Source organism: Salmo trutta, chromosome 15 (genome assembly GCF_901001165.1).
Source record: "Salmo trutta chromosome 15, fSalTru1.1, whole genome shotgun sequence".
Lineage (NCBI taxonomy): Eukaryota > Metazoa > Chordata > Actinopteri > Salmoniformes > Salmonidae > Salmo > Salmo trutta.
The window spans coordinates 65,132,441-65,160,117 of record NC_042971.1 but is presented as its reverse complement, the minus strand read 5'-3'; the positions used below and the strand labels follow the sequence as shown (position 1 = coordinate 65,160,117).

The 27,677-nt window shown below is 42.0% G+C and overlaps 1 protein-coding gene across 2 annotated transcripts in view; it reads right to left on the bottom strand.

Annotated features, from left to right (window-relative positions):
- LOC115149549 (netrin receptor DCC-like) overlaps window positions 1-27,677 on the bottom strand; it is a 499,682-nt gene that overhangs the window by 52,120 nt on the left and 419,885 nt on the right. For both annotated transcript variants that reach the window (XM_029692499.1, XM_029692500.1), the window contains exon 13: window positions 956-1,097. In XM_029692499.1, the coding sequence (XP_029548359.1) occupies window positions 956-1,097 (142 nt within the window). The remainder of the gene's footprint in view (window positions 1-955; window positions 1,098-27,677) is intronic.

The window sequence follows — 27,677 nt, the reverse complement described above, 5'->3', positions numbered from 1 at the left end:
CGTGCAGGTGATGTGATGTGCAAAAGGTGCTTCTGAATGTGGTGGCCAGGTGGAAAGACTCGTTCATTCTGCAGAACAGCAATGTTGGCCGATACTCCCTCCAAGGAGGGAGCTGTTGAGAATGGATGGCTTATTGGTGAGTGTTGCCTACTCATTTGAAGTAATTGTTCCACTGTTAATAAAGCCACTTGAATTGTCCCAATGGTTCTCTCTTCGTAGCTATGTTTTTACTTTTACCGGTCAAACCACAACTGAGTCAAATAAAACATTTTGATTTGCACTCAACCTCTATTTCAGTCTCAGACAAGTTTTTTTAATATATTTTTTATATATATATTTTTTTCTGTTGCGTCGTTGTCGGCTATTTCATGGTACGGCGTTGTATATTCCAACACAGTCTTTAAAATTGATGATTTTGACCATATGTGGTTTTATTTAGGGATGTTTCAAAATGCAAACAGCCAAGGTCGTGCATGAGAACTGAGAATGAGAACAATTGGTATTTATTATTATTATTTATTTATCTCCTACCTGTACAGGCATAGTAGGATTGTTTGATAAATCACTTTTTTTTATGAGTACATACATTCTAAATTCCATTTGTAAGTAGTATTTTAGAATAGTATTTATGCAATTTTGATAAATGAGGCCACAGGTGTGGAAAGCTCTTAGAGATTTACCCAGAAAGACTCACAGCTGTAATCACTGCCAAAGGCGATTCTAACATGTATTGACTACTTATGTAAATGAGATATTTAATTATCAATACATTTGCAAAAAATGTCAAATGTAAAAAAAAACATGTTTTCACTTTGTCATTATGGTTATTGTGAATCCATTTTGACTTCAGTCCAACACAACAAAATGTGGAATAAGTCAAGGGAAAGGGCTATGAATACTTTCCCCAGGAACTGTACCATAAGTCTCACCTGTAAACAAGTATCAGGAGACTCACCTGTAAACAGGTACCAGAAGTTGTTAGGTTCGATGGCCTCCTGGTCTCCTCGTCGGCCGGTCTTCCGGTATCGGAGCTTGTAGCCGGTGATGAACCCGTTCTGGCTGTTGGGAGGAGGGGGCTGCCAGCTCACCTTAATGCTCTGAAACACAGTCAAGGGGAGAGGACACATGTTTACATTATACATGTGGTTCCTGTGGGAATTGAAGCCACAACCTTGTTTTGTTAGAGCCACCAACAAAGCCATGTATGACCACCAGATTTAAAACATACACACTGAGTGTACAAAACATTAGGAACACCTTCCTAATATTGATTTGCACCCCCCTTTTGCCCTCAGAACAGCTTCAATTCATCGGGTCATGGACTCTACAAGGTGTCGAAAGCGTTCCACAGGGATGCTGGCCCATGTTGACTCCAATGCGTTCCACTTTTGTGTCAATATGGCTGGATTTGCTTTGGGTGGTCGACAATTCTTGATGCACACGGGAAACTGTTGAGAGTGGAAAAACCCAATAGCGTTGCAGTTCTTGACACAACACGGGGGTGTCTTGCACCCACCGTACTTCCATGCCCCGTTCAAAGACACTTAAATCTTTTACTTTTTTTATATCTTAAAAAAATTAGTATTCAACATGTCTCCTCCCCTTCATGTACAATGATTTAAGTATATTTAACAAGTGCCATCAATAAGGGATTGTACCTTTCACCTGGTCAGTCTATGTCATGGAAAGAGCAGGTGTCCTTAATGTTTTGTAGACTCAATGTATATACCACCTGATTTAACATGCATATTCCCCCTGATTTAACATACATATTCCCCCTGATTTAACATGCATATTCCCCCTGATTTAACATGCATATCCCCCCTGATTTAACATGCATATTCCCCCTGATTTAACATGCATATTCCCCCTGATTTAACATGCATATTCCCCCTGATTTAACATACATATTCCCCCTGATTTAACATACATATTCCCCCTGATTTAACATACATATTCCCCCTGATTTAACATGTACAGTGCATTCGGAAAGTACTCAAACCCCATGACTTTTCCACATTGTGTTACGTTACATCCTTGTTCTAAAATGGATTCAATTGTTTCCCTCCCCATCAATCTATGCACAATAGCCCATAATGACAAAGCAAAAACAGGTTTTAAGACATTTCTGCAAATGCATTAAATATAAAAAACGTAAATATCACATTTACATAAGTATTCAGAGCCTTTACTCAGTACTTTGTTGAAGCACCTTTGGCAGCGATTACAGCTTCGAGTCTTCCTGGGTATGATGCTACAAGCTTGGCACACCTGTATTTGGGAAGTTTCTCCCATTCTTCTCTGCAGATCCTCTCAAGCTCTGTCAGGTTGGATGGGGAGCGTTGCTGAACAGTTATTTTCAGGTCTCTCCAGAGTTGCTCGATCAGGTTCAAGTCCGGGCTCTGGCTGGGCCACTCAAGGACATTCAGAGTCTTGTCCCGAGGGCCACTCCTGTGTTGTCTTGGCTGTGTGTTTAGGGTCGTTGTCCTGTTGGAAGGTGAACCTTTGCCCCAGTCTATGGTCCTGAGCAGGTTTTCATCAAGCATCTCTCTGTACTTTGCTCCGTTCATCTTTCCCTCGATCCTGATTAGTCTCCCAGTCCCTGCCACTGAATAACATCCCCACAGCAATATGCTGCCACCACCATGCTTCACCGTAGGAATGGTGCCAGGTTTCCTCTAGATGTGACGCTTGGCATTCAGGCCAAAGAGTTCAATCTTGGTTTCATCAGAACACAGAATCTTGTTTCTCATAGTCTTAGAGTCCTTTAGGTGTCTTTTGTAAAATTCCAAGTGGGCTGTCATGTGCCATTTACTGAGGAGTGGCTTCCGTTTGGCCAATCTACCATAAAGGCCTGCTAAACCATAAAGGCCTGATTGGTGGAGTGCTGCAGAGAAGGTTGTCTTTCTGGAAGGTTCTCCCATCTCCACAGAGGAACTCTGAAGCTCTGTCAGAGTGACCATCGGGTTCTTGGTCACCTCCCTGACCAAGGCCCTTCTCCCCCGATTGCTCAGTTTGGCCGGGCGGCCATCTCTAGGAAGAGTCTTGGTGGTTCCAAACTTCTTCCATTTAAGAATGATGGAGGCCACTGTCTTCAATGCTGCAGACATGTTTTGGTACCCTTCCCCAGATCTGTGCCTCGACACAATCCTGTCTCGGAGCTCTACGGACAACTCCTTCGACCTCATAACTTGGTTTTTGCTCTGACATGTACTGTCAACTGTGGGACCTTATATAGACATGTGTGCGCTTTTCCAAATCACGTCCAATCAATTGAATTGACCACATCCCTGTGGAACGCTTTCGACACCGTGTAGAGTCCATGCCCCGATGAATTGAAGCTCTTTTGAGGGCAAAAGGGAGGTGCAAATCAATATTAGGAAGGTGTTCCTAATGTTTTGTACACTCTGTGTGTATGTGTTACATCTGGTGGTCATACATGGCTTTGTTGGTGGCTCTAGCAAATGAAGTTGTATAAACATCTCAAAGATGATCAATGGAAACAGGATGCACCTGTCACGCTCTGACCTAGGAGAGCTGTGTTTTCTCTGTTTAGTTAGGTCAGAGTGTGATAGATGGATGGGCATTCTATGCTTTTGTTTTCTATGTTTCGGCCAGGTATGGTTTCCAATCAGAGGCAGCTGTCTATCGTTGTCTCTGATTGGAAGCCATACTTAGGCAGCCTGTTTTTTCCTGTGTTGGTGTGGGTAGTTGTTTTCCGTTTTGTAAGTAGTACCTGACGGAACTGTTGGCTGTCGTTTTGTTGTTCTCTGTTTAAAGTGTCATCATTAAAGTAATTATGAGCACTCTACACGCTGCACCTTGGTACCCTTCATACGTTCCTCGTTACAGCACCTGAACTCAATTTCAAGTCTCATAGCAAAGGGTCTGAATACTTATGTAAATAAATATTTCATACATTTGCAAAAAAAAATCTAAAAACCTGTTTTTGCTTTGTCATTATGGGGTATTGTGTGTAGGTTGATGAGGAAAATGTTTTATTTGATCAATTTTAGAATAAGGCTGTAAAGTAACAAAATGTGGAAAAAGTCAAGGGGTCTGAATGCACTGTATCTACCTCTAATATCTTATTATTATCTATCCTGATACCTAATCACTTTACCCTGCCTTCATGTACATATCTACCTCAAATACCTTATTATTATCTATCCTGATGTCTAGTCACTTTACCCTGCCTTCATGTACATATCTACCTCAAATACCTTATTATTATCTATCCTGATGTCTAGTCACTTTACCCTGCCTTCATGTACATATCTACCTCAAATACCTCATTATTATCTATCCTGATGTCTAGTCACTTTAACCTGCCTTCATGTACATATCTACCTCAAATACCTCTTACCTCTGCACATTGATCTGGTACTAGTACTCCCTGTATATAGCTCCACATTGATCTGGTACTTCCTGTATATAGCTCCACATTGATCTGGTACTGGTACTCCCTGTATATAGCTCCACATTGATCTGGTACTTCCTGTATATAGCTCCACATTGATCTGGTACTCCCTGTATATAGCTCCACATTGATCTGGTACTTCCTGTATATAGCTCCACATTGATCTGGTACTTCCTGTTTATAGCTCCACATTGATCTGGTACTCCCTGTATATAGCTCCACATTGATCTGGTACTCCCTGTATGTAGCTCCACATTGATCTGGTACTCCCTGTATATAGCTCCACATTGATCTGGTACTCCCTGTATATAGCTCCACATTGATCTGGTACTTCCTGTATATAGCTCCACATTGATCTGGTACTTCCTGTATATAGCTCCACATTGATCTGGTACTCCCTGTATATAGCTCCACATTGATCTGGTACTTCCTGTATATAGCTCCACATTGATCTGGTACTTCCTGTATATAGCTCCACATTGATCTGGTACTGATACTCCCTGTATATAGCTCCACATTGATCTGGTACTTCCTGTATATAGCTCGACATTGATCTGGTACTTCCTGTATATAGCTCCACATTGATCTGGTACTTCCTGTATATAGCTCCACATTGATCTGGTACTTCCTGTATATAGCTCCACATTGATCTGGTACTGGTACTCCCTGTATATAGCTCCACATTGATCTGGTACTTCCTGTATATAGCCCCACATTGATCTGGTACTGGTACTTCCTGTATATAGCTCCACATTGATCTGGTACTTCCTGTATATAGCTCCACATTGATCTGGTACTTCCTGTTTATAGCTCCACATTGATCTGGTACTCCCTGTATATAGCTCTACATTGATCTGGTACTCCCTGTATATAGCTCCACACTGATCTGGTACTCCCTGTATATAGCTCCACATTGATCTGGTTCTCCCTGTATATAGCTCCACATTGATCTGGTACTCCCTGTATATAGCTCCACATTGATCTTGTCACGCCCTGACCAGGTGAACTCTTCTATTTTGGTCAGGGTGTGGCATTTCTATAGTTTATTTTCTATGTTTTTGGTATAGCCTTGCTTTGGGGCGTATTTCTATGTTGGGTTCTGTCGATTCCCAATCAGAGACAGCTGTCGCTAGTTGCCTCTGATTGGGGAATCATATTTAAGTTCCTTTTCCCCCCACGATGTTTGTGGGTTGTTGTCTCTTTTTGTTGGAGCAGTAACGATACGGTTATTCTCTGTTTTGACCGTGTTATTTCAGTCTGTAATAAATAACATGTGTTTGCTCCCAGCTGCGCCTTGGTCCACTTCTTCCTTCCTGCACGGCGATCGTTACAGAACAACCCACCAAACCAGGACCAAGCAGCAGAGGAACGAAGATTAAGGATGGACATGGGCCGAGTTAAGGAGGAGCATTTCCAGGGCGATGGAAGAGTTTAGGGAGACCGAGAGGCATCCCCAAGAATTTTTTAGTGGGGGGCACAAGGGCTGTTTGACGGGGCAGGAGCTGCCCGCCAGTCAACAGCCACCAGAGCTGCCCGCCAGTCAACAGTCGTCGGAGCTGCCCGCCAGTCAACAGTCGTCGGAGCTGCCCGCCAGTCAACAGTCGTCGGAGCTGCCCGTCAGTCAACAGTCGTCGGAGCTGCCCGTCAGTCAACAGTCGTCGGAGCTGCCCGTCAGTCAACAGTCGTCGGAGCTGCCCGCCAGTCAACAGTCGCCGGAGTGGTCAGACTGCGCTGAACTGCCGGAGTGGCCAGACTGCGCTGAACTGCCGGAGTGGCCAGACTGCGCTGAACTGCCGGAGTGGCCAGACTGCGCTGAACTGCCGGAGTGGCCAGACTGCGCTGAACTGCCGGAGTGGCCAGACTGCGCTGAACTGCCGGAGTGGCCAGACTGCCCTGAACTGCCGGAGTGGCCAGACGTCCCCAGTCCAGTCCGGCCCGTCCCTGCTCCCCGCACCAGGTTAGTGGTGCGTGTCAACAGTCCTGTCCGGCCCGTCCCTGCTCCCCGCACCAAGCCAGTGGTGCGTGTCCCCAGTCCAGTCCGGCCCGTCCCTGCTCCCCGCACCAAGCCAGTGGTGCGTGTCCCCAGTCCTGTCCGGCCCATTCCTGCTCCCCGCACCAAGCCAGTGGTGCGTGTCCCCAGTCCAGTCCGGCCCGTCCCTGCTCCCCGCACCAGGTTAGTGGTGCGTGTCCCCAGTCCTGTCCGGCCCATTCCTGCTCCCCGCACCAGGTTAGTGGTGCGTGTCCACAGTCCTGTCCGGCCCATCCCGGCTCCCCGCACCAAGCCGGTGGTGCGTGTCCCCAGTCCAGTCCGGCCCGTCCCTGCTCCCCGCACCAGGTTGGTGGTGCGTGTCCCCAGGCCCGTCCCTGTTCCCCGCACCAGGCCCACGGCGCGTGTCCACAGTCCGGCACGGCCTGTGTCCGGTCCACCGGTGACCAGTCCTGTTCCGGTCGGCGGCTCCGCTCCGGAGCCTGAGCATGCCGCTCCACCGTGGTCCAGTCCGGGCCAGAGGGGTAGGGCTAGGGTGGAGGCAGGGGGAGAAACACGCCCGGGGCCAGAGCCTCCACCGAGGGTGAGGCGCCCATCCGGGTCCCCCCCCTAATAGACTTTAGGTTGGTGCGCCGGGAGTACGCACCGTTGGAGGGGGGGTACTGTCACGCCCTGACCAGGTGAACTCTTCTATTTTGGTCAGGGTGTGGCATTTCTATAGTTTATTTTCTGTTTTTGGTATAGCCTTGCTTTGGGGCGTATTTCTATGTTGGGTTCTGTCGATTCCCAATCAGAGACAGCTGTCGCTAGTTGCCTCTGATTGGGGAATCATATTTAAGTTCCTTTTCCCCCCACGATGTTTGTGGGTTGTTGTCTCTTTTTGTTGAAGCAGTAACGATACGGTTATTCTCTGTTTTGACCGTGTTATTTCAGTCTGTAATAAATAACATGTGTTCGCTCCCAGCTGCGCCTTGGTCCACTTCTTCCTTCCTGCACGACGATCGTTACAGATCTGGTACTGGTACTTCCTGTATATAGCTCCACACTAATCTGGTACTCCCTGTATATAGCTCCACATTGATCTGGTTCTCCCTGTATATAGCTCCACATTGATCTGGTACTGGTACTTCCTGTATATAGCTCCACATTGATCTGGTACTCCCTGTATATAGCTCCACATTGATCTGGTACTGGTACTCCCTGTATATAGCTCCACATTGATCTGGTACTCCCTGTATATAGCTCCACATTGATCTGGTACTCCCTGTATATAGCTCCACATTGATCTGGTACTTCCTGTATATATCTCCATATTGATCTGGTACTTCCTGTATATAGCTCCACATTGATCTGGTACTCCCTGTATATAGCCCCACATTGATCTGGTACTGGTACTTCCTGTATATAGCTCCACATTGATCTCGTACTGGTACTCCCTGTATATAGCTCCACATTGATCTGGTACTCCCTGTATATAGCTCCACATTGATCTGGTTCTCCCTGTATATAGCTCCAAATTGATCTGGTACTCCCTGTATATAGCTCCACATTGATCTGGTACTGGTACTTCCTGTATATAGCTCCACATTGATCTGGTACTGGTACTTCCTGTATATAGCTCCACATTGATCTGGTACTCCCTGTATATAGCTCCACAATGATCTGGTACTGGTACTCCCTGTATATAGCTCCACATTGATCTGGTACTCCCTGTATATAGCTCCACACTGATCTGGTACTCCCTGTATATAGCTCCACATTGATCTGGTACTCCCTGTATATAGCTCCACATTGATCTGGTACTTCCTGTATATAGCTCCACATTGATCTGGTACTTCCTGTATATAGCTCCACATTGATCTGGTACTCCCTGTATATAGCTCCACATTGATCTGGTACTGGTACTTCCTGTATATAGCTCCACATTGATCTGGTACTTCCTGTATATAGCTCCACATTGATCTGGTACTTCCTGTATATAGCTCCACATTGATCTGGTACTCCCTGTATATAGCTCCACATTGATCTGGTACTCCCTGTATATAGCTCCACATTGATCTGGTACTGGTACTCCCTGTATATAGCTCCACATTGATCTGGTACTGGTACTCCCTGTATATAGCTCCACATTGATCTGGTACTGGTACTTCCTGTATATAGCTCCACATTGATCTGGTACTTCCTGTATATAGCTACACATTGATCTGGTACTGGTACTCCCTGTATATAGCTCCACATTGATCTGGTACTGGTACTTCCTGTATATAGCTACACATTGATCTGGTACTCCCTGTATATAGCTACACATTGATCTGGTACTCCCTGTATATAGCTCCACATTGATCTGGTACTCCCTGTTTATAGATGTACATTGATCTGGTGCTCCCTGTATAAGGCTACAAATTGATCTGGTTTTGTCGTTCTGCACCTGAGCAAGGCATTTAACCCACTGTTTCCTGGGCGCCGATGACGTGGATGTCAATTAAGGCAGCCCCCCAGCACCTCTCTTATTCAGAGGGGTTTAGGATAAATGCGTAAGACACATTTCAGTTGAATGCATTCAGTTGTACAAACTAACTAGATAGCCCCCTTTCCTTTCCCATTATATTATTTATATATATTTTTTAAACTCTGCATTGTTGGGAAAGGCTCGTAAGCAATCATTTCAAGCTAAAGTCGATACCAGTTGTATTCAGCGAATGTGACAAATACAACATTGCCTGGTTAGACTCATGCCAGTTCCTTTTGCGTCATGCCGAGGGCAGACATGATTTGATGTAAGCAGCATGAGTCCATACATCTTTGGCATCATTAAACTGAAGACTTATTTTTAGTTTATCAAATCAATAATTCTCTGTAATTATTATTACGTGATTAAACTAACTTAATCATGTAACTGTAATTAACTAGGAAGTCGGGGCACCAAGGAAAATATTCAGATTACAAAGGTATAATTTTCCTAATATAACTTTAATATATTTTAATATCTGATCACTTAGTCTTCTAATTAATGAATTATTCTTTACGTCACGTTAGTCTCATTCCAAACGTCGTAAATTGTTGGTTATCTGCACGAACCCAGTCTTCACTATGAGTCATCCATACATCAATTGTCTTAAATCGTTTATTTACTAACTAAACAAATCACAGAAATGCATAAACAAACAGTAGATATGGTTACAAGGAAATGATAGCGGATGTGCCCTAGTGGGCTAAACCGGCATGGCGGACAAAAAGGAAGTGGGGGTCGACTGAGATAAAAGACGCTACAAAGTTGATAAATATTAACAATTGAAATACGAATCCTTTGCACATGAACGCTCACTCATTTGGGAATTATTGCAATCAATATATATATTTATGCTCAGTGTGTCGTCCTGATCTCCGTTAGGAGAGTTTGGCTTTCTCTCTCTCTCTCTCTCTCATTCTCTCTCTCTCTCTCTCGTTGGAGTGCATGCTGGGAGTGAGTCGTGAAGCAGGAGTGTTTGTGAGAGCGACTGGAATTATCTTCACTCTATTGGGTTTTGGTGTGTATATATATATATGTTGATTAGTTTAGTTGTTTTAAGAGTATTTTGTCTAAATATCACTAAGCACGTATAGGGGTGGTGGGATCGTTGAGGTTGGTTTTCGCGAGGGCAGAACCAGCGGGTGGGGCTGGTTGCAATGGCCACTCGCGGAAGTTTGGAGTTTGAAAAACTTAGTCGGCGACATGGAGTAAAGATTCCTGCTGCGGCTGGGTGTTCAGTGGAAGAATGTAGCTTGGCAGTGGGTGCTATCATTGGGTATGATAGTATCAAATCAGCCTCAAGGATGAATAGCGCTGTAGTGATATTCTTAGATTCCATTGAAAAGGTGAATACGATAGTTGAGAGTGGTGTTGTGTTGCGGGAGACACAGATACCGGTATTTCCGCTTATGAATCCGGCAAAGAAAGTTATACTTTCTAACGTGCCACCATTTGTTAGAGATGAAGTGTTGGAGCGAGAGTTATCTCGTCATGGTCAAATTGTATCAACAATAAAGAAGGTTCTTTTTGGATGCAAATCTCCGTTGCTGAAGCATGTCGTGTCTCATAGGAGACAAGTGCATATGATTTTAAAAAAGGACACTGATGAACTGAATTTAGCATTCAGTTTTAAGATTGATGGATTTGATTATGTCTTCTACGCTTCTACTGAATCAATGAAATGCTTTGGCTGTGGAAGAGAGGGGCATTTGGTGCGTAATTGTCCCGAGAATGAGCACGCAGAGCCCGGTAGCAGCTCTAGTGCTGGTGCAGCTAACGCACCACCGCGAAGGGATGAACATGCTAAGGGTGCAGGGGAAGGGAGAAGGTGGGCAGATGTGGTAGGAAAAGTAGGAGAGGAAGGCAGTGTGGATACGGGGGCAATTGTTGTAGATCAGAACAAAGAGGGAGGGGAAACAGTCGGTGAGATTGCGACTGCCGTCGCTGAGGTGGTGCTGGAAAATGAAATTGGAGGTCAAGAGGAGATTGAAATAATGGGAAAGGAAGCAGCTGTTTTCAAAGTACCGAGGAGTAAGAGGAAGAATGTAAGGGGTGGGGAAGGGTCTAATTCCAAGAGGAAGGTAGAGATGGATAATTCACTTGAAGATAAACAGGTTGTAGAGATGGTGGAGTTTTCTTCTGGGGAGGATAGCGAGAGTGAGTCATCTGATGCGTCACAACAAAATAGTGAGATAAATGGGGAGAAAGGGAGGTATGGGATTGAGAAGGTACGTCAATTTCTGAAGTTGACAAAAGGGAAGAAATATATGCAGGATTATAATATAACAGATTTTTTCCCTGAAAGTGAATTGTTTATTGAATCAGCAAAGTTTCTGATGTCAAAAATAACAGGGGGAGGTTTGACAAGCCCTGAAATTGCTAGACTCAAGAAAGTGGTAACGAGAGTGATAAGTGATGTAAATTCTAAAGAAAATGAAAGAGTTCAGTCGCAGCTTTAACTCAGTAAAGAGATGTGGTTTCTGGGTCTTCCTCTGTACTTTTTTCTTCAACCATGAGCAGTTTTAAGATTTCTTCTTTAAATGTAAATGGGGCAAGAGACGTTAAAAAAAGAGCCATAGTGTATGAGTTAATTAGGGGAAAGGGAAGTGACATAATTTTTCTACAAGAAACGCATAGTAATTTGGAAAATGAAGTTATGTGGAAACAGGAGTGGGGGGGGACAGTGGTGTGTAGTCATAAAAACACAAAAAGTGGGGGTGTGGCCATATTGTTCTCAAAAGGGTTTTTGCCTTTGTCATATGAGGTTGAAGAGGTAGTTGAGGGGAGGTTACTAAAAGTTAGAGTAAGGTATGAAAACATCACTATGTGTCTGATAAATGTATATGCCCCAGTGGTGGCAGTTGAGAGGGTATGCTTTTTAGAGACATTATCAAATACCATTGAGAAATGTAACAATGAAGATTACTTATTTATTGCTGGGGATTTTAACTGCACAGTCAGTGATTTAGATAGAAACCACAAAGAACCTCATATAGCCTCAAGGACTTTTTTAAAACGTCTCATTGTAACAAATGAACTGTGTGACATTTGGCGGAGTCAACATGGAGGCACAAGGCAGTATACCTGGGTGCATGTGAGAGAGAACACCATCTCTATGGCCAGGTTAGATAGGTTTTATTGTTTTGAGCATCAATCTCATGTCTGTAAATCAAGTGTGATAACCCCAGTGGGATTTTCTGATCATTGTTTAATAACAGACGTGGTGTTCATTAACGATGTAAAACCTAAAAGCGCATACTGGCATTTTAACATAACTTTATTGAGTGATGCTCACTTCAGGAAATGTTTTAGTTTTTTCTGGGAGAGGTGGAGGTCTCAAAAGGCCAGTTTTGTATCCCTTCAACAGTGGTGGGATATAGGGAAAATCCAGATTCAACAATTCTGTAAGCAATACACGAGGAATGTCACCAAGGATATCACCAGATCAATGAAAGCCCTAGAGACTGAAATAGTGGAACTCATGACGTTGGTTGAGACCACAGGAGATCGAGGCCACACTCAGGCCCTCAAGAGGAAAAAAGCTGCATTGGCAGACCTGCTGGGTATCAGAGCACAGGGGGCATTGGTGAGAAGTAAGTTTCAGGGAATCTCTGAAATGGATGCCTCATCCACATGTTTCTTTGGTTTAGAGAAAAAGAATGGACAAAGAAAAATGATTCATTGTCTCAAATCAGCTGTTGGACAAGAGCTCACTAGACCTAGTGAAATTAGAAAGAGGGCAGTAGAGTTCTATGCTGAGCTCTACAAGTGTGAGTACAAAGAGGATAAAACAGTGACACAGCAGTTCCTTGATGGGCTCCCACAGGTGGCTGCAGAAGCTCAGGTTGAGCTTGAGCAACCATTGTCTTTGCAGGAGTTATACACTGCATTAAAAGGCATGGAAAATGGAAGGGCACCAGGCATTGATGGGCTTCCCGTTGACTTTTTTAAGTCTTTTTGGGCTATGTTGGGAGAGGATTGGCTAGCAGTAGTTAATGATAGTTTAACCGGAGGGTTACTACCAATAAGCTGCAGAAGGGCTGTCCTCACCCTACTGCCCAAAAAGGGTGACCCTAGGGAGGTGAAGAACTGGAGGCCGGTGGCTTTATTGTGCACTGATTATAAGATCCTGTCAAAAGCTTTGTCCAACAGGTTGAGGGAGGTGATGGGGCAAATCATACATACGGACCAGTCCTACTGTGTTCCTGGCAGGCAGATAGGGGATAACATTTCTCTGATTCGTGATTTTTTGGACGTCTCTAGGGCTATTGGGTTGGATGCTGGTCTAATTTCAATTGATCAGGAAAAGGCATTTGACCGAGTTGAACATCAATATTTATGGCACACTTTGGAGGCGTTTGGGTTCAGCTCTGGTTTTATTGCCATGATAGAGGTGATATATGGTGACATTGAAAGTGTATTGAAAGTTAACGGTGGTTTGAGTGCTCCTTTTAAAGTGTGTAGAGGTATTAGGCAGGGATGTTCTTTGTCGGGAATGTTATATGCCATTGCTATAGAGCCACTACTAAATAGCATAAGAAGTCGCATTGAAGGGGTGTACCTTTCAAGGGATATTCCTCCTATTCGTCTCTCAGCCTATGCTGATGATGTAGTTGTTTTAGTGAAAAATCAAGCGGAGGTGGATAGTTTGAGTCTAATGGTTGATCGTTTTAGGGGAATATCCTCTGCAAAGGTAAATTGGGAAAAGAGTTGTGCTTTACAGATTGGAGAATGGTCTGGAGGGATCATGGCTTTGCCAGGGGGGCTGGAATGGTGTAAGGGAGGTTTTAAGTATCTTGGAGTGTACCTAGGAGATGAGGGGACTATGGAAAAAAATTGGATTGGGGTGGTTGAAATGGTGGAAGGGAGGATAAGGAGATGGCGTTGGTTGCTATCTCGTATGTCATATAGAGGGCGCACTATTATAGTTAACAATGTGATTGCCTCTGCACTGTGGCATTGGTTGTCAGTTTTAGAACCACCATCTGGCCTTCTGGCTAAGATACAGGCAATAATTGTGGATTTCTTTTGGGATAAATATCACTGGGTTCCACAAAGTGTTTTGTATTTGTCAAAAGAGGAGGGGGGACAAGGTCTTGTACATCTTGCTAGTAGGGCTGCTGCTTTCCGGTTGCAGTTTATTCAAAGGTTGCTTTATGGACAGGAAAATGTGGTTTGGAGAGGGGTGGCAGGTCTTGTATTACAGCAGGTTGGAGGATTAGGTTTAAAGAAAGCTTTATTTTTGGTTGATAGTAGCCAGATTTCCAGGGAGGGAATACCTCCGTTTTACAGAGGCCTTCTTAGAGTGTGGAGCATAATGAAGGTGTCCAGACGAACTTCAGCGGAGTCAGTGCATTGGCTGTTGGAGGAACCTCTGGTGTATGGGGCAAGACTGGATTGCACAACTGCAGATGTTCCACATTTTTCCAAGATTCTGGTGAAGGGCAAAATCATCACCTTAAAACAGTTAATGGCCGTGGCTGGGCCCGCCTTAATGGATGGTAGATGGGTGGCTGAACATTTGGGGGTGAGGTCGGAAAGGATTGTAGGACAAATGCTGGGAAGCTGCAGGAAGGCTCTGTCAGCAGAAGAGTGGGGTATGCTTCATAGCCACAAGAAGGTACAAGATGAAGACGTCTCATTTCCAAGACTAGGGATTACACCAAATATCCCAGAGTCAGAAAGAAAGGCGATATTACTGGATTTGAGAGGGTTGGAAGAGGTGGGTTTGGATGAGGTGAATGGGAAAGAATTATATAGGGGGTGTGTCAAGGTGTTGAATAAAGATAAATTGAAAAATAGAAAAGACACTCCATGGAGGGTAAAATTGGGCATTGATGACAAGGTAAAGCCAGCATGGAGAGCACTGTACAAGCCACCGTTACAAAAGGGTACTGGTGATATGCAATGGAGGGTTTTGCATGGCATCATTGCAGTTAATGCTTTTGTATCTGTTATTAACTCAGATGTTGGAGATGGATGTCCTTTTTGTAATATAAGAGAAACCATTTTTCACTGTTTTGTGGAGTGTGAGAGGATTAAACCTCTCTTGGAAATGCTGGAGTCTTTGTTTAAAGCTGTAGGGGAGATTTTCAATAACACTGTTTTTATTTTGGGGTTTCAATATAGAAAGCAACAGAAAAGAAAATGTCAACTGTTAAATTTTATTTTGGGACAAGCTAAGATGTCCATTTTTTTGAGTAGGAAACATAAGATAGAAACGGGATATGGGCAGGATGTAAGATGTGTTTTTAAAGGATTAGTGAAAGTAAGAATAAAAGTAGATTTTGAGTTCTTCTCAGCTGTAAAAGATCTCCCATTGTTTGAGGAGAAGTGGGCATACGAAGGAGCGCTTTGTTTTGTAGAGGAGGGGAAATTATTTTTTGTTGATGAAATAAGCTGAATGTATATGTTCTTTAGTATTTTTTTATTTTATTTTATTTTTTACATTTTTTGTTATTTTAGTGTTTTGTATTTTTTTATTTTATTTTAAGAATTACATTTGGTGTTTCATTTCTGAAAAGGCAGTGTGTCATTATTGATGTTAATACTTGAGTATAAAATAAAGGTTTTATAAAAACTCAAACTCTCTCTCTCTCTCTCTCTCTCGCTCTCTCGCTCGCTCTCTCGCTCTCTCGCTCTCTCGCTCTCTCGCTCTCTCGCTCTCGTGGTTAGAATGGATAGTTCAGAGTAACATTCAGCAATGTCGTTATAGACTAGATGTTTCGGCGGTTTTCGGTCTTCGCGTTCATTGATACCAAATTCCTAGCTGCAGACTAGTAATTAGTATCAAAGATTTGTTCGTATTCTGTCGGTTAGATAGTCTAAGAGTTTAACTATGAAAACTCACTCTCTCTTATACTCTGGCTATGAGGAGAGAATCTCCTCAAGGAATTTATGACCTGCCTAACAGAGCCTGGTGTAGGGAGTATAGAGAGAGGGGGGATGGTGCTCGCTGTACCCAAAGAGGGCAACGTCATGACTATATATATATATATATATATATATATATATGACTACTGATACATCAGAACCCCAAGTGGCTGTGAAGTAAAAGCAGGCTAGACATACAATGTCAATACCATAACATCAAATGGATCATGGGATAAAGAAGTGTCTTGTACTGGCCTCATCTACCCTACTATGCAGATGGGTACGCTTGACAAATCTTTAAAGGTGTAAAATATAAATCATGTCTTTTCACTGAAACAGCTTAGATAAGAGAGAAACAGAATCTTCATGATAAAAGTCCTGGAAGTGATTCCATCTGGGCTAGCTTGGATTCAATCTTCAAACATTTTACATCTTACATTTTTGTCATGTAGCAGACACTCTCATCCAGAGTGATTTACAGTCGTGAGGGCAGACACGTTCATACTTATTCGTATTGGTCCCCAGTGGGAATCGAACCCACAATCCTGGTGTTGCAAGAACCATGCTCTACCAACTGAGCTACACTGGATGCAAAACCCCCAAACAAGTTACAAGTATTGCACAATAGATTACAAAACAAAAACATTTTGATTATCTCGTGTGGCTCAGTTATCCCATGTGACTCAGTTGGTAGAGCATGGTGTTTGCAATGCCAGGGTTGTGGGTTCAATTCCCACGAGGGACCAGTATGAAAAAAAGAAAAAACATTTTATGAAATGTATGCATTCACTACTGTAAGTCGCTCTGGATAAGAGTGTCTGCTAAATTACTAAAATGTAAAAATGTAAAATCTCTTAGAACAGCTCGGAAGTTGCCAAAAAATACAATTAAGGATTACAGTATCTCCATCACGGTAGTTAAGGTGCCCGCTTGTGTATAATTATGTTTAGTACCCAGACTTCTTCTACACTAAATAGACACTGAGTGTACAAAACATTAGGAACCCCGGTGCTCTTTCCATGACATAGACTGACCAGTTGAATCCAGGTGAAAGGTATGATCCCTTATTGATGTCACTTGTTAAATCCACTTCAAATCCAGTGTCTTGTAAACTGACACTTTAACATTATGTAAATCTTTCAACAGCATATCATGAAATGGTTTTAATGTATAAGGTGAATGTCCTAGTTAAAAATAATAAGTAACTACCGGTAATTAAATTGAACATTTAAAACAAATCATATATATATACAGTGAGGGGGGAAAAAAGTATTTGATCCACTGCTGATTTTGTTCGTTTGCCCACTGACAAAGAAATGATCAGTCTATCATTTTAATGGTAGGTTTATTTGAACAGTGAGAGACAGAATAACAACAAAAGAATCCAGAAAAACACATGTCAAAAAATGTTATAAATTGATTTCCATTTTAATGAGGGAGCACACTCTTAAAGGGAGTGCTCCTAATCTCAGTTTGTTACCTGTATAAAAGACACCTGTCCACAGAAGCAATCAATCAATCAGATTCCAAACTCTCCACCATGGCCAAGACCAAAGAGCTCTCCAAGGATGTCAGGGACAAGATTGTAGACCTACACAAGGCTGGAATGGGCTACAAGACCATCGCCAAGCAGCTTGGTGAGAAGGTGACAACAGTTGGTGCAATTTTTCGCAAATGGATGAAACACAAAAGAACTGTCAATCTCCCTCGGCCTTGGGCTCCATGCAAGATCTGGGGTATTCCAGCATGACAATGACCCAAAACACACGGCCAGGGCAACAAAGGAGTGGCTCAAGAAGAAGCACCTTAATCCCATAGAAAATCTGTGGAGGGAGCTGAAGGTTCGAGTTGCCAAACGTCAGCCTAGAAACCTTAATGACTTGGAGAAGATCTGCAAAGAGGAGTGGGACAAAATCCATCCTGAGATGTGTGCAAACCTGGTGGCCAACTACAAGAAATGTCTGACCTCTGTGATTGCCAACAAGGGTTTTACCACCAAGTACTAAGTCATGTTTTGCAGAAGGGTCAAATACTTATTTCCCTCATTAAAATGCAAATCACTTTATAACATTTTTGTCATGCGTTTTTCTGGATTATTTTGTTGTTATTCTGTCTCTCACTGTTCAAATAAACCTACCATTAAAATGATAGACAGATCATTTCTTTGTCAGTGGGCAAACGTACAAAATCAGCAGGTGATCAAATACTTTTTTCCCTCACTGTAGAGACATTTGTTTTAAATGTTCAATTTTAAATATATACACAAATTGACATGGATGTCTCTGTATCTAGTCATGCAGAATGATGGCATTTAATTTGACGATGAGCACGTTCATTGATTCAACATACAGGGTCCCTGCAGGGTCTTTTTCATTTCAATAATGGACCAATATCTCCTTTCTCTCGTCAAGGTTAAAGGTTACAAACGAAAATAGAACAAAAAGATACACTTGATCTGTAGACGTGTCAATACAACTCTTCATATCCCTCCAGTTCTGTCATCATGTCATGGGTCCTACTTCGTGCCACAGACACCTACAGTACTGTACGCTCTGATTAGTAAAACACCTTTCTGAAACCCAGGAGCAGTCAGTCGTGAGTGCATCCCAAATGGCACCCTATTCCCTACATAGTGCACTACTTCTGACCGGGGCCCCCATTAGGGAATAGGGCGCTATTTGGGACACTATCATTACCTAGTAGACCCTGGTGCCTGTGAGACTGTGAAGGAATGCTATCGTATGTTTAACGACTGTCACATCGACTCAAACATGTTTCGTGTTATTGCCAGTTGTTCGTACACACACACACACACACACACACACACACACACACACACACACACACACACACACACACACACACACACACACACACACACACACACACACACACACACACACACACACACACACGATGGCCAAGTGTGCCATCTGCAGAGGAGAGGGAGCCTGTTAACATGCAAATAAACCAATTAGAATTCACACGACACAGCTGCCAATGCGTCCAGTCCAGTCTGATCCAGTCTGATCTACGTGCTGCTGCCTTGGATCATACATCCCAAATGGAACCCTATAACCTAGGAAGCGCACTACTAAATTTAAAAAAATGTAATTTAAAAAAGTAAAAAAAGATTAACATTTAAAAAAGGAAGTGCACTACTTTTGACCAGAGCTCTATGGGAACTCTATTGGTCCTGGGCAAACGTAGTGCACTAAATAGGTAATTGGTTGCAATTTGGGATAGCCCTTCTCCACCAGCGACTGAGATTCACTTCCTGTCTGCCTGAAGCAGGGGTGGAGCAGCACTGAGCTGCGTTTTCCTGGGATAGTTTAGTCAGGTCTGGGCAAATCTAACGCTCTTTCTCAACAACAACAAAAAATATTTGGCTCGATTCCTGCATTTCTCTCCCCGTGGCTTCTCAGAAGGTATTGGAGGAGAAGGTCAGAGGAAAGTGGAGGAACAATGGAGAGGAATGAAGCAAAGACAATTAAGAAAGAAGCGTATCAGAGGCTTTAAGCATGTAGAACCCCATCCCTTCACTTCCCATCCATCCAGATTTTTGGCCCTGGCCTGCTGGGCTAGTATACTTACATTTCTACTAGCATGGGTAACATTCAGGACCCATGCGATGTTTGAAAAGACAACATTTCACTGGCTTGCCAGGCTGGCCCTGATACATGTTCTACTAGCCCAGTCGGAATAGTACTAGCCTAGGGCTAGTGGACTAGCTTAATTACCATCCCTGCATCCATCCATGTTTCTTCATCTTATCAAATATACAGACAGGCACCGAGGCAACCCCTGAGGCAGCCCCAATTCTCTCTCAGATCAAGTTGAGCGTGTTCAATATTCATCTTGTGTAACCCTCATGGATACAGAGGAATCTATTAACATTTACGGCCACCTGTTCCCTCGTTCAGACCATGATCTTAATTGATTACAACAGGCTTGATTGCTGTAAAGGGAGGCTCGTTGGAGCTCTCTGTGTGTGTGTGTGTGTAGGTTTGTGTGTGTGTGTGTGTCTCTCTCTCTCTCTCTCTCTCTCTCTCTCTCTCTCTCTCTCTGTGCTCCAGCTCTGGAAGCCTCTGGAGGTTGAAATGGTGGCATGGTGGTGATTAAGAGAATGGCAAACACACACACAGACACACAGACACACACGCACACACACACACACACACACACACACTGATTGAATGACAAGCAGTAAGTGTCATTTGGCCTTATTGTACCGGCACTAATTGCTCCACCAAGAAAAGCACAGGGGGGAAATCTGCCCAGATACAAGGGAAGACAGGAAGACTGTAGCAGGCAAATAAGCCATTAGATTCACCCCCAGTGAATTAATAGTAATACATACATGCATATTATATTATATTATACTCCGTGTATGACACAACATATTAATTATAGGAAGCTAAAATGGGTAACGAGAGAATATGGCGTAGTCGGCTGGATGTATAGCATTACGTAGAACACTATACATCACAATGCATTTCATTTTATCATCGGTGAGTCAGCGCAACTGGAAAACTTTTTAAGGAGAATAATTCCCTCTCTGCACCAACAACATCAACAACAACAACGACTAGCTGGTAGTCACCTTAGCCCGTTGAAAGTCATGGAGAGAAATCACCTCATTTTGATGGTAGTAGATAGGAGGAGAACATGGAAGTCTATACAGGTCTACATTATGTTCTATAGGTCTACATTATGTTCTATAGGTCTACATTATGTTCTATAGGTCTACATTATGTTCTATAGGTCTACATTATGTTCTATAGGTCTACATTATGTTCTATAGGTCTACGTTATGTTCTCCAGGTCTACATTATGTTCTATAGGTCTACATTATGTTCTATAGGTCTACATTATGTTCTATAGTCTACATTATGTTCTATAGGTCTACATTATGTTCTATAGGTCTACATTATGTTCTATAGGTCTACATTATGTTCTATAGGTCTACATTATGTTCTATAGGTCTACATTATGTTCTATAGGTCTACATTATGTTCTATAGTTCTACATTATGTTGTATAGGTCTACATTATGTTCTACAGGTCTACATTATGTTCTACAGGTCTACATTATGTTCTATAGTCTACATTATGTTCTATAGGTCTACATTATGTTCTATAGGTCTACATTATGTTCTATAGGTCTACATTATGTTCTATAGGTCTACATTATGTTCTATAGGTCTACATTATGTTCTATAGGTCTACATTATGTTCTACAGGTCTACATTATGTTCTATAGGTCTACATTATGTTCTATAGGTCTACATTATGTTCTACAGGTCTACATTATGTTCTACAGGTCTACATTATGTTCTATAGGTCTACATTATGTTCTACAGGTCTACATTATGTTCTACAGGTCTACATTATGTTCTATAGTCTACATTATGTTCTATAGGTCTACATTATGTTCTATAGATCTACATTATGTTCTATAGGTCTACATTATGTTCTATAGGTCTACATTATGTTCTACAGGTCTACATTATGTTCTATGGGTCTACATTATGTTCTACAGGTCTACATTATGTTCTATAGTCTACATTATGTTCTATAGGTCTACATTATGTTCTATAGGTCTACATTATGTTCTATAGGTCTACATTATGTTCTATAGGTCTACATTATGTTCTATAGGTCTACATTATGTTCTATAGGTCTACATTATGTTCTATAGGTCTACATTATGTTCTATAGGTCTACATTATGTTCTCCAGGTCTACATTATGTTCTATAGGTCTACATTATGTTCTATAGGTCTACATTATGTTCTATAGGTCTACATTATGTTCTATAGGTCTACATTATGTTCTATAGGTCTACATTATGTTCTATAGGTCTACATTATGTTCTATAGGTCTACATTATGTTCTATAGGTCTACATTATGTTCTATAGGTCTACATTATGTTCTACAGGTCTACATTATGTTCTATAGGTCTACATTATGTTCTATAGGTCTACATTATGTTCTATAGGTCTACATTATGTTCTATAGGTCTACATTATGTTCTATAAGGTCTACATTATGTTCTATAGGTCTACATTATGTTCTATAGGTCTACATTATGTTCTATAGGTCTACATTATGTTCTATAGGTCTACATTATGTTCTATAGGTCTACATTATGTTCTATAGGTCTACATTATGTTCTATAGGTCTACATTATGTTCTATAGGTCTACATTATGTTCTATAGGTCTACATTATGTTCTCCAGGTCTACATTATGTTCTATAGGTCTACATTATGTTCTCCAGGTCTACATTATGTTCTATAGGTCTACATTATGTTCTCCAGGTCTACATTATGTTCTATAGGTCTACATTATGTTCTCCAGGTCTACATTATGTTCTATAGGTCTACATTATGTTCTATAGGTCTACATTATGTTCTATAGTCTACATTATGTTCTATAGGTCTACATTATGTTCTATAGGTCTACATTATGTTCTATAGGTCTACATTTTGTTCTATAGGTCTACATTATGTTCTATAGGTCTACATTATGTTCTACAGGTCTACATTATGTTCTATAGGTCTACATTATGTTCTACAGGTCTACATTATGTTCTATAGGTCTACATTATGTTCTATAGGTCTACATTATGTTCTACAGGTCTACATTATGTTCTATAGGTCTACATTATGTTCTATAGGTCTACATTATGTTCTATAGTCTACATTATGTTCTATAGGTCTACATTATGTTCTATAGGTCTACATTATGTTCTATAGTCTACATTATGTTCTATAGGTCTACATTATGTTCTACAGGTCTACATTATGTTCTCCAGGTCTACATTATGTTGTCAATGTCTGTAGGGGAAAACAATCAACAAATCACACCCTGTCTGTGTATTTTATATCTCTATGCCTGTCTATAAATCAGGCAGGCATCAGACAGGAATGTCTGAATTTTGCCATTCAGATCACAAACCAAAAAAGGAAAATTGATGTCAAAACTGGGCAGGATTCAATCAAACTGGCCAAAGCGATTTTTAATGAAGGAAATGTGATTACTCAACCTATTGAATCTTCAGATGGACACAAGTGTCAAACTAGAATAATCTACCTGCGAAGGGAGATGATTGGTTGGTTAGATTAAGCCAATGCCTATGCACCGTGAGTTTCTCCCGGCTCTCTGTATTGGCTAACAAATGCCAAGTTTGACACGTTGGTCAAACAGACACTTCACGCATTTGGGCAGTGTCTTGAGAATGAAATTATTCCACAACTGTAAAAAAGAAAGGCCTTTGCTTAAATGCTGTGACGTAAATACTGCAATGCAGAGTGAGATTTGAGTCTGTGTAGTGTCTATCCACTCTGTATTTATCTGTACTAGCGCAGGTTGCTATTGCAGAGGAAATCCTCCCTAATACCTATTTATATTCAAATCCAGTTGACCTTGCAAAGTGCTAGACTATACAGACTCATAGCCTCTTTTAAAACTTCACGCAGACAGAGTATTACCTTGTACTTATTTCTATTGTGGTGAAAGGTTGAAAACATTCAAACCAAATAATAATATAACAATACCTGACCTTTAATGAGCCTTTTAATAAAAACATTTTGTCAAATGATTATTTTCTAAAATAGTACCTATTAACCTTCCTGTTTAAAAAAAAAAAACACATTGAAAACTCACCAGTTTAGCGGTTATCTAGCAATTCAGTCACATTTTCATTACAATGGGTGATCTTCAGTACAATGGGTGATTTTCAATGGGGTGATCTTGGAGGCGTGATGTACAAAAATAAAGCAGAAACCAAAAGGTGTAGCCTAACTGTGAAAGGCTTACTGACAGGCCCTTCCCAACAATGCAGAGAGAAAGACAATAGAGAAGAGAAACACTAAATAATACACGTATTAATATTAACACACTGTGTAATGACAACTAGGTTATATACAAGGGGTACCAGTACTGTGTAATGACAACTAGGTTATATACAAGGGGTACCAGTACTGAGTAATGATAACTAGGTTATATACAAGGGGTACCAGTACTGAGTAATGATAACTAGGTTATATACAAGGGGTACCAGTACTGAGTAATGATAACTAGGTTATATACAAGAGGTACCAGTACTGAGTAATGATAACTAGGTTATATACAAGGGGTACCAGTACTGAGTAATGATAACTAGGTTATTTACAAGGGGTACCAGTACTGAGTAATGATAACTAGGCTATATACAAGGGGTACCAGTACTGAGTAATGATAACTAGGCTATATACACAGGGTACCAGTACTGAGTAATGATAACTAGGTTATATACAAGTGTACCAGTACTGAGTAATGATAACTAGGCTATATACACAGGGTACCAGTACTGAGTAATGATAACTAGGTTATATACAAGGGGTACCAGTACTGAGTAATGATAACTAGGTTATATACAAGGGGTACCAGTACTGAGTAATGATAACTAGGTTATATACAAGGGGTACCAGTACTGAGTAATGATAACTAGGCTATATACAAGGGGTAACAGTACTAATGATAACCTGGCTACATACAGTAAAAGGGGTACGAGTAGTGAGTGGATGTGCGGTTACCAGGTAGTTGAGGTAGATATGTACATATAACCAGGACTAAAGTAACAGGATAATCAACAGTAGCAGCAAACATATGTGATGAGTCAAAAAAGTTACTGCAAAAAGGCTCAGCGCAAATAGTGGAGGTAGCTGTTTGGTTAACTATTTAACAAACTATTTAGCATTCTTATGGCTTGGGGGGGGGGGGGGGGTAGAAGCTGTTTAGGGTCCTTTTGGTTCCAGACGTGCGGTAGCAGAGAAAAACAGTCTATGAGTTGGGTGGCTGGAGTCTTTGACAATTTTTAGGGAGCTCGGCACCAGTGATGTACTGGGCCGTATGAACTACCCTCTATAGCGCCTTGTGGTCAGATGCCAAGCAGTTGCCGTACCAAGCGATGATGTAGCAAGTCAAGATGCTCTCCATGGTGCTGCTGTAGAACTTTCTGACAATCTGAAGGGCCTATGCCAAATCTTTTCAGCCTCTTAAGGGGAGAGAGGCGTTGTCGTGCCCTCATCACGACTGTGTCGGTGTGCACTGACCATGATAGATCATTACTGATGTGGACACAAAGGAACTTGAAGCTCTAGATCCGCTCCAATACAGCCTCATCAATATGAATTAGGGGCGTGTTCAGGCCTCTGTTTGAAGGAGAGGTTGTTGTTCTGGCACAACACTGCCAGATCTCTGACCTCCCTATAGGCTGTCTCATCCTTGTCGGTGATCAGGCTTACCACCGCCGTGTTGTGCGCAGCCACTCAGTCGTGGGTGAACAGGGAGTACAGGAGGGGACTAAGCACATACCCCTGAGGGGCCCCCATGTTGAGGGTCAGCGTGGCAGATATGTTGTTGCCTACCCTCACCACCTGGGGGTGTTCCATCAGTAAGCTCAGGATCCAGTTGCTGAGGGAGATGTGACACAGAGCACGGAGACACCTAAAAGAGAGGCTACTTCGGTCGCATGGACGTGGTTTGGGTATGAAAAGTCTGACAAGGACCAGAAAACCGCCCTCTGCAAAATATGCTGCAGGCCGGTACCGACAACAGGCTCAAACACCACTAACCTTTTTTACCACCTACGCAAGAATCATGTGAGACCCAAAAAAGTACAGTCGAGTGCTCAAAACAAACCCCCGATTCAGGCCTGTTTATTTTCTTTGCAACTTTTGTTGAAGTGTTTCCGATTTACCTTTTTAGATTATTACATTAATATTTTATATTTTGTTACATGCTTAGTTGAACATTTGCACAAAGGTTCTAAATAAAGAAGAGAAATAATCAAATATGTGTCACGGTTGTCGTAGGAATGAGCGGACCAAAGTGCAGCGTGTGTGTCGTTCCACATTTTATTTACACTGTGAAACTATGCAATACATATAAATAAACTGAACAACAAAAACAACATATCGTGACGCAGCGTTAACATATACGTACTCAAAAACAATCTCCCACAAACCCAGGTGGGACAAACACCAACTTAAATATGACCTCCAATTAGAGACAATGATGGCCATCTGCCTCTAATTGGAGATCATTTCAAACAAAGCCCAACATAGAAATACAAAAACTAGAACAACCCAACATAGAAATACAAAACTAGAACATAACAACATAGAAAAAACTAAACTAGAAAACCCCCCTGTCAAGCCCTGACCTACTCTACCATAGAAAATAACAGCTTACCATGGTCAGGACGTGACAATATGAATAAGTACCTTTTATTTTTTGAGAATAATTCAAAATGTAATAAGAAATAGGACTTTACATGTGGTTATTTTATATAAACAATTTGTTCATTGAATTTACAGAAAATGTGCTATATCATGATGTGTATCGTTATCGGGATATGAAATGACCTATATCGGGATATGAGATTTTGGTCATATCGCCCAGCCCTAGGTGTTCCTCTTGTCCAAGTTGGAGAAGGCAGTGTGGTGTGCAATAGAGATTGCATCTGTTGAGGCGGTATGGACATTGAAGTGGGTCCAGGGTGTCTGGGATGATGGTGTTGATGTGTGTCATGACCAGCCTTTCAAAGAATTTCATGGCTACAGATGTGAGTGCTTATGGGGTGATAGTCATTTAGACAGGTTACCATGGAGTTCTTGAGCACAGGGACTATGGTGGTTTGCTTGAAACATGTAGGTATTACAGACTTGGTCAGGGAGAGGTTGAAAATGTCAGTGAAGACATTCGCCAGCTGGTCAGCGCATGCTCTGAGTATGCGTCCTGGTAATCCATCTGGCCCAGCGGCCTTGTGAATGTTAATCTGTTTTAAAGGTCTTACTCACATCGGCAATGGCGAGTGTGATCACATAGTCGTCCCTAACAACTGATGCTCTCATGCATGTTTCAGGGTTGCTCACCTCGAAGCGAGCATATAAGGAATTTAGCTCGTCTGGTTGGCTTGCATCACTGAGCAGCTCGTGGCTGGGTTTCCCTTTGTATTCCATGATAGTTTGCAAGCACTGCCACACCTAACGAGCGCCAGAGCCAGTGTAGTAGTATTCGAACTTTGTCCTGTATTGACGTTTGATGGTTCGTCAGAGGGCGTAGCGGGATTTCTTCTAAGCATCCGGGTTAGTGTCCCACTCCTTCAAAGCAGCAGCTCTAGCTTTTAGCTCAGTGCAGATGTTGCCTGTAATCCATGGCTTCTGGTTAGGATATGTATGTACGGTCACTGTGGGGACAACGTAGTCTATGCACTTATTAATGAAACAGTCCTGTAGCTTAGCATCCGCTTCATCGGATCACTTCTGTATTGAGGTTCTTCCTGTTTGAGTTTTTGCTTGTAAACAGGAATCAGGAGAATAGAGTTATGGTCAGATTTGCCAAATGGAGGGCGAGGGAGAGATTTGTATATGTCTCTGTGTGCAGAGTAAATGTGATCTAGAGTTATTTTCGCCTCTAATTAAAAATTAGGTAAGACGAATTTCAATTTTTTAAAATTAAAATCACTGGCCACAAAGAGCGCCATCTCTGGATGAGAATTTATTGTTTGCTTATGGCAAATCTAAAATCTAAATCTCGTTGAGTGTTGTCTTTGTGCCAGCATCGGTTTGAGGTGAAAAATAGACAGCTACGAAAAATATGGATGAAAATGTCTTGGTGAAATAGTGTGGTGTACAGCTTATCAGGAGGTATTCTACCTCAGGCGAGCAGAACCTAGAGACTTCTTTAATATTAGAAATTGCGCACCGGCTGTTGTCAACAAAGGGACACACCCCTGTACATAGCCCATCTGTAAGTAGCCCATCCAACTACCTCATCCCCATACTGTATTTATATATATATTTTTAAACATACCACCCACCTTGAGCTTACCAGAAAC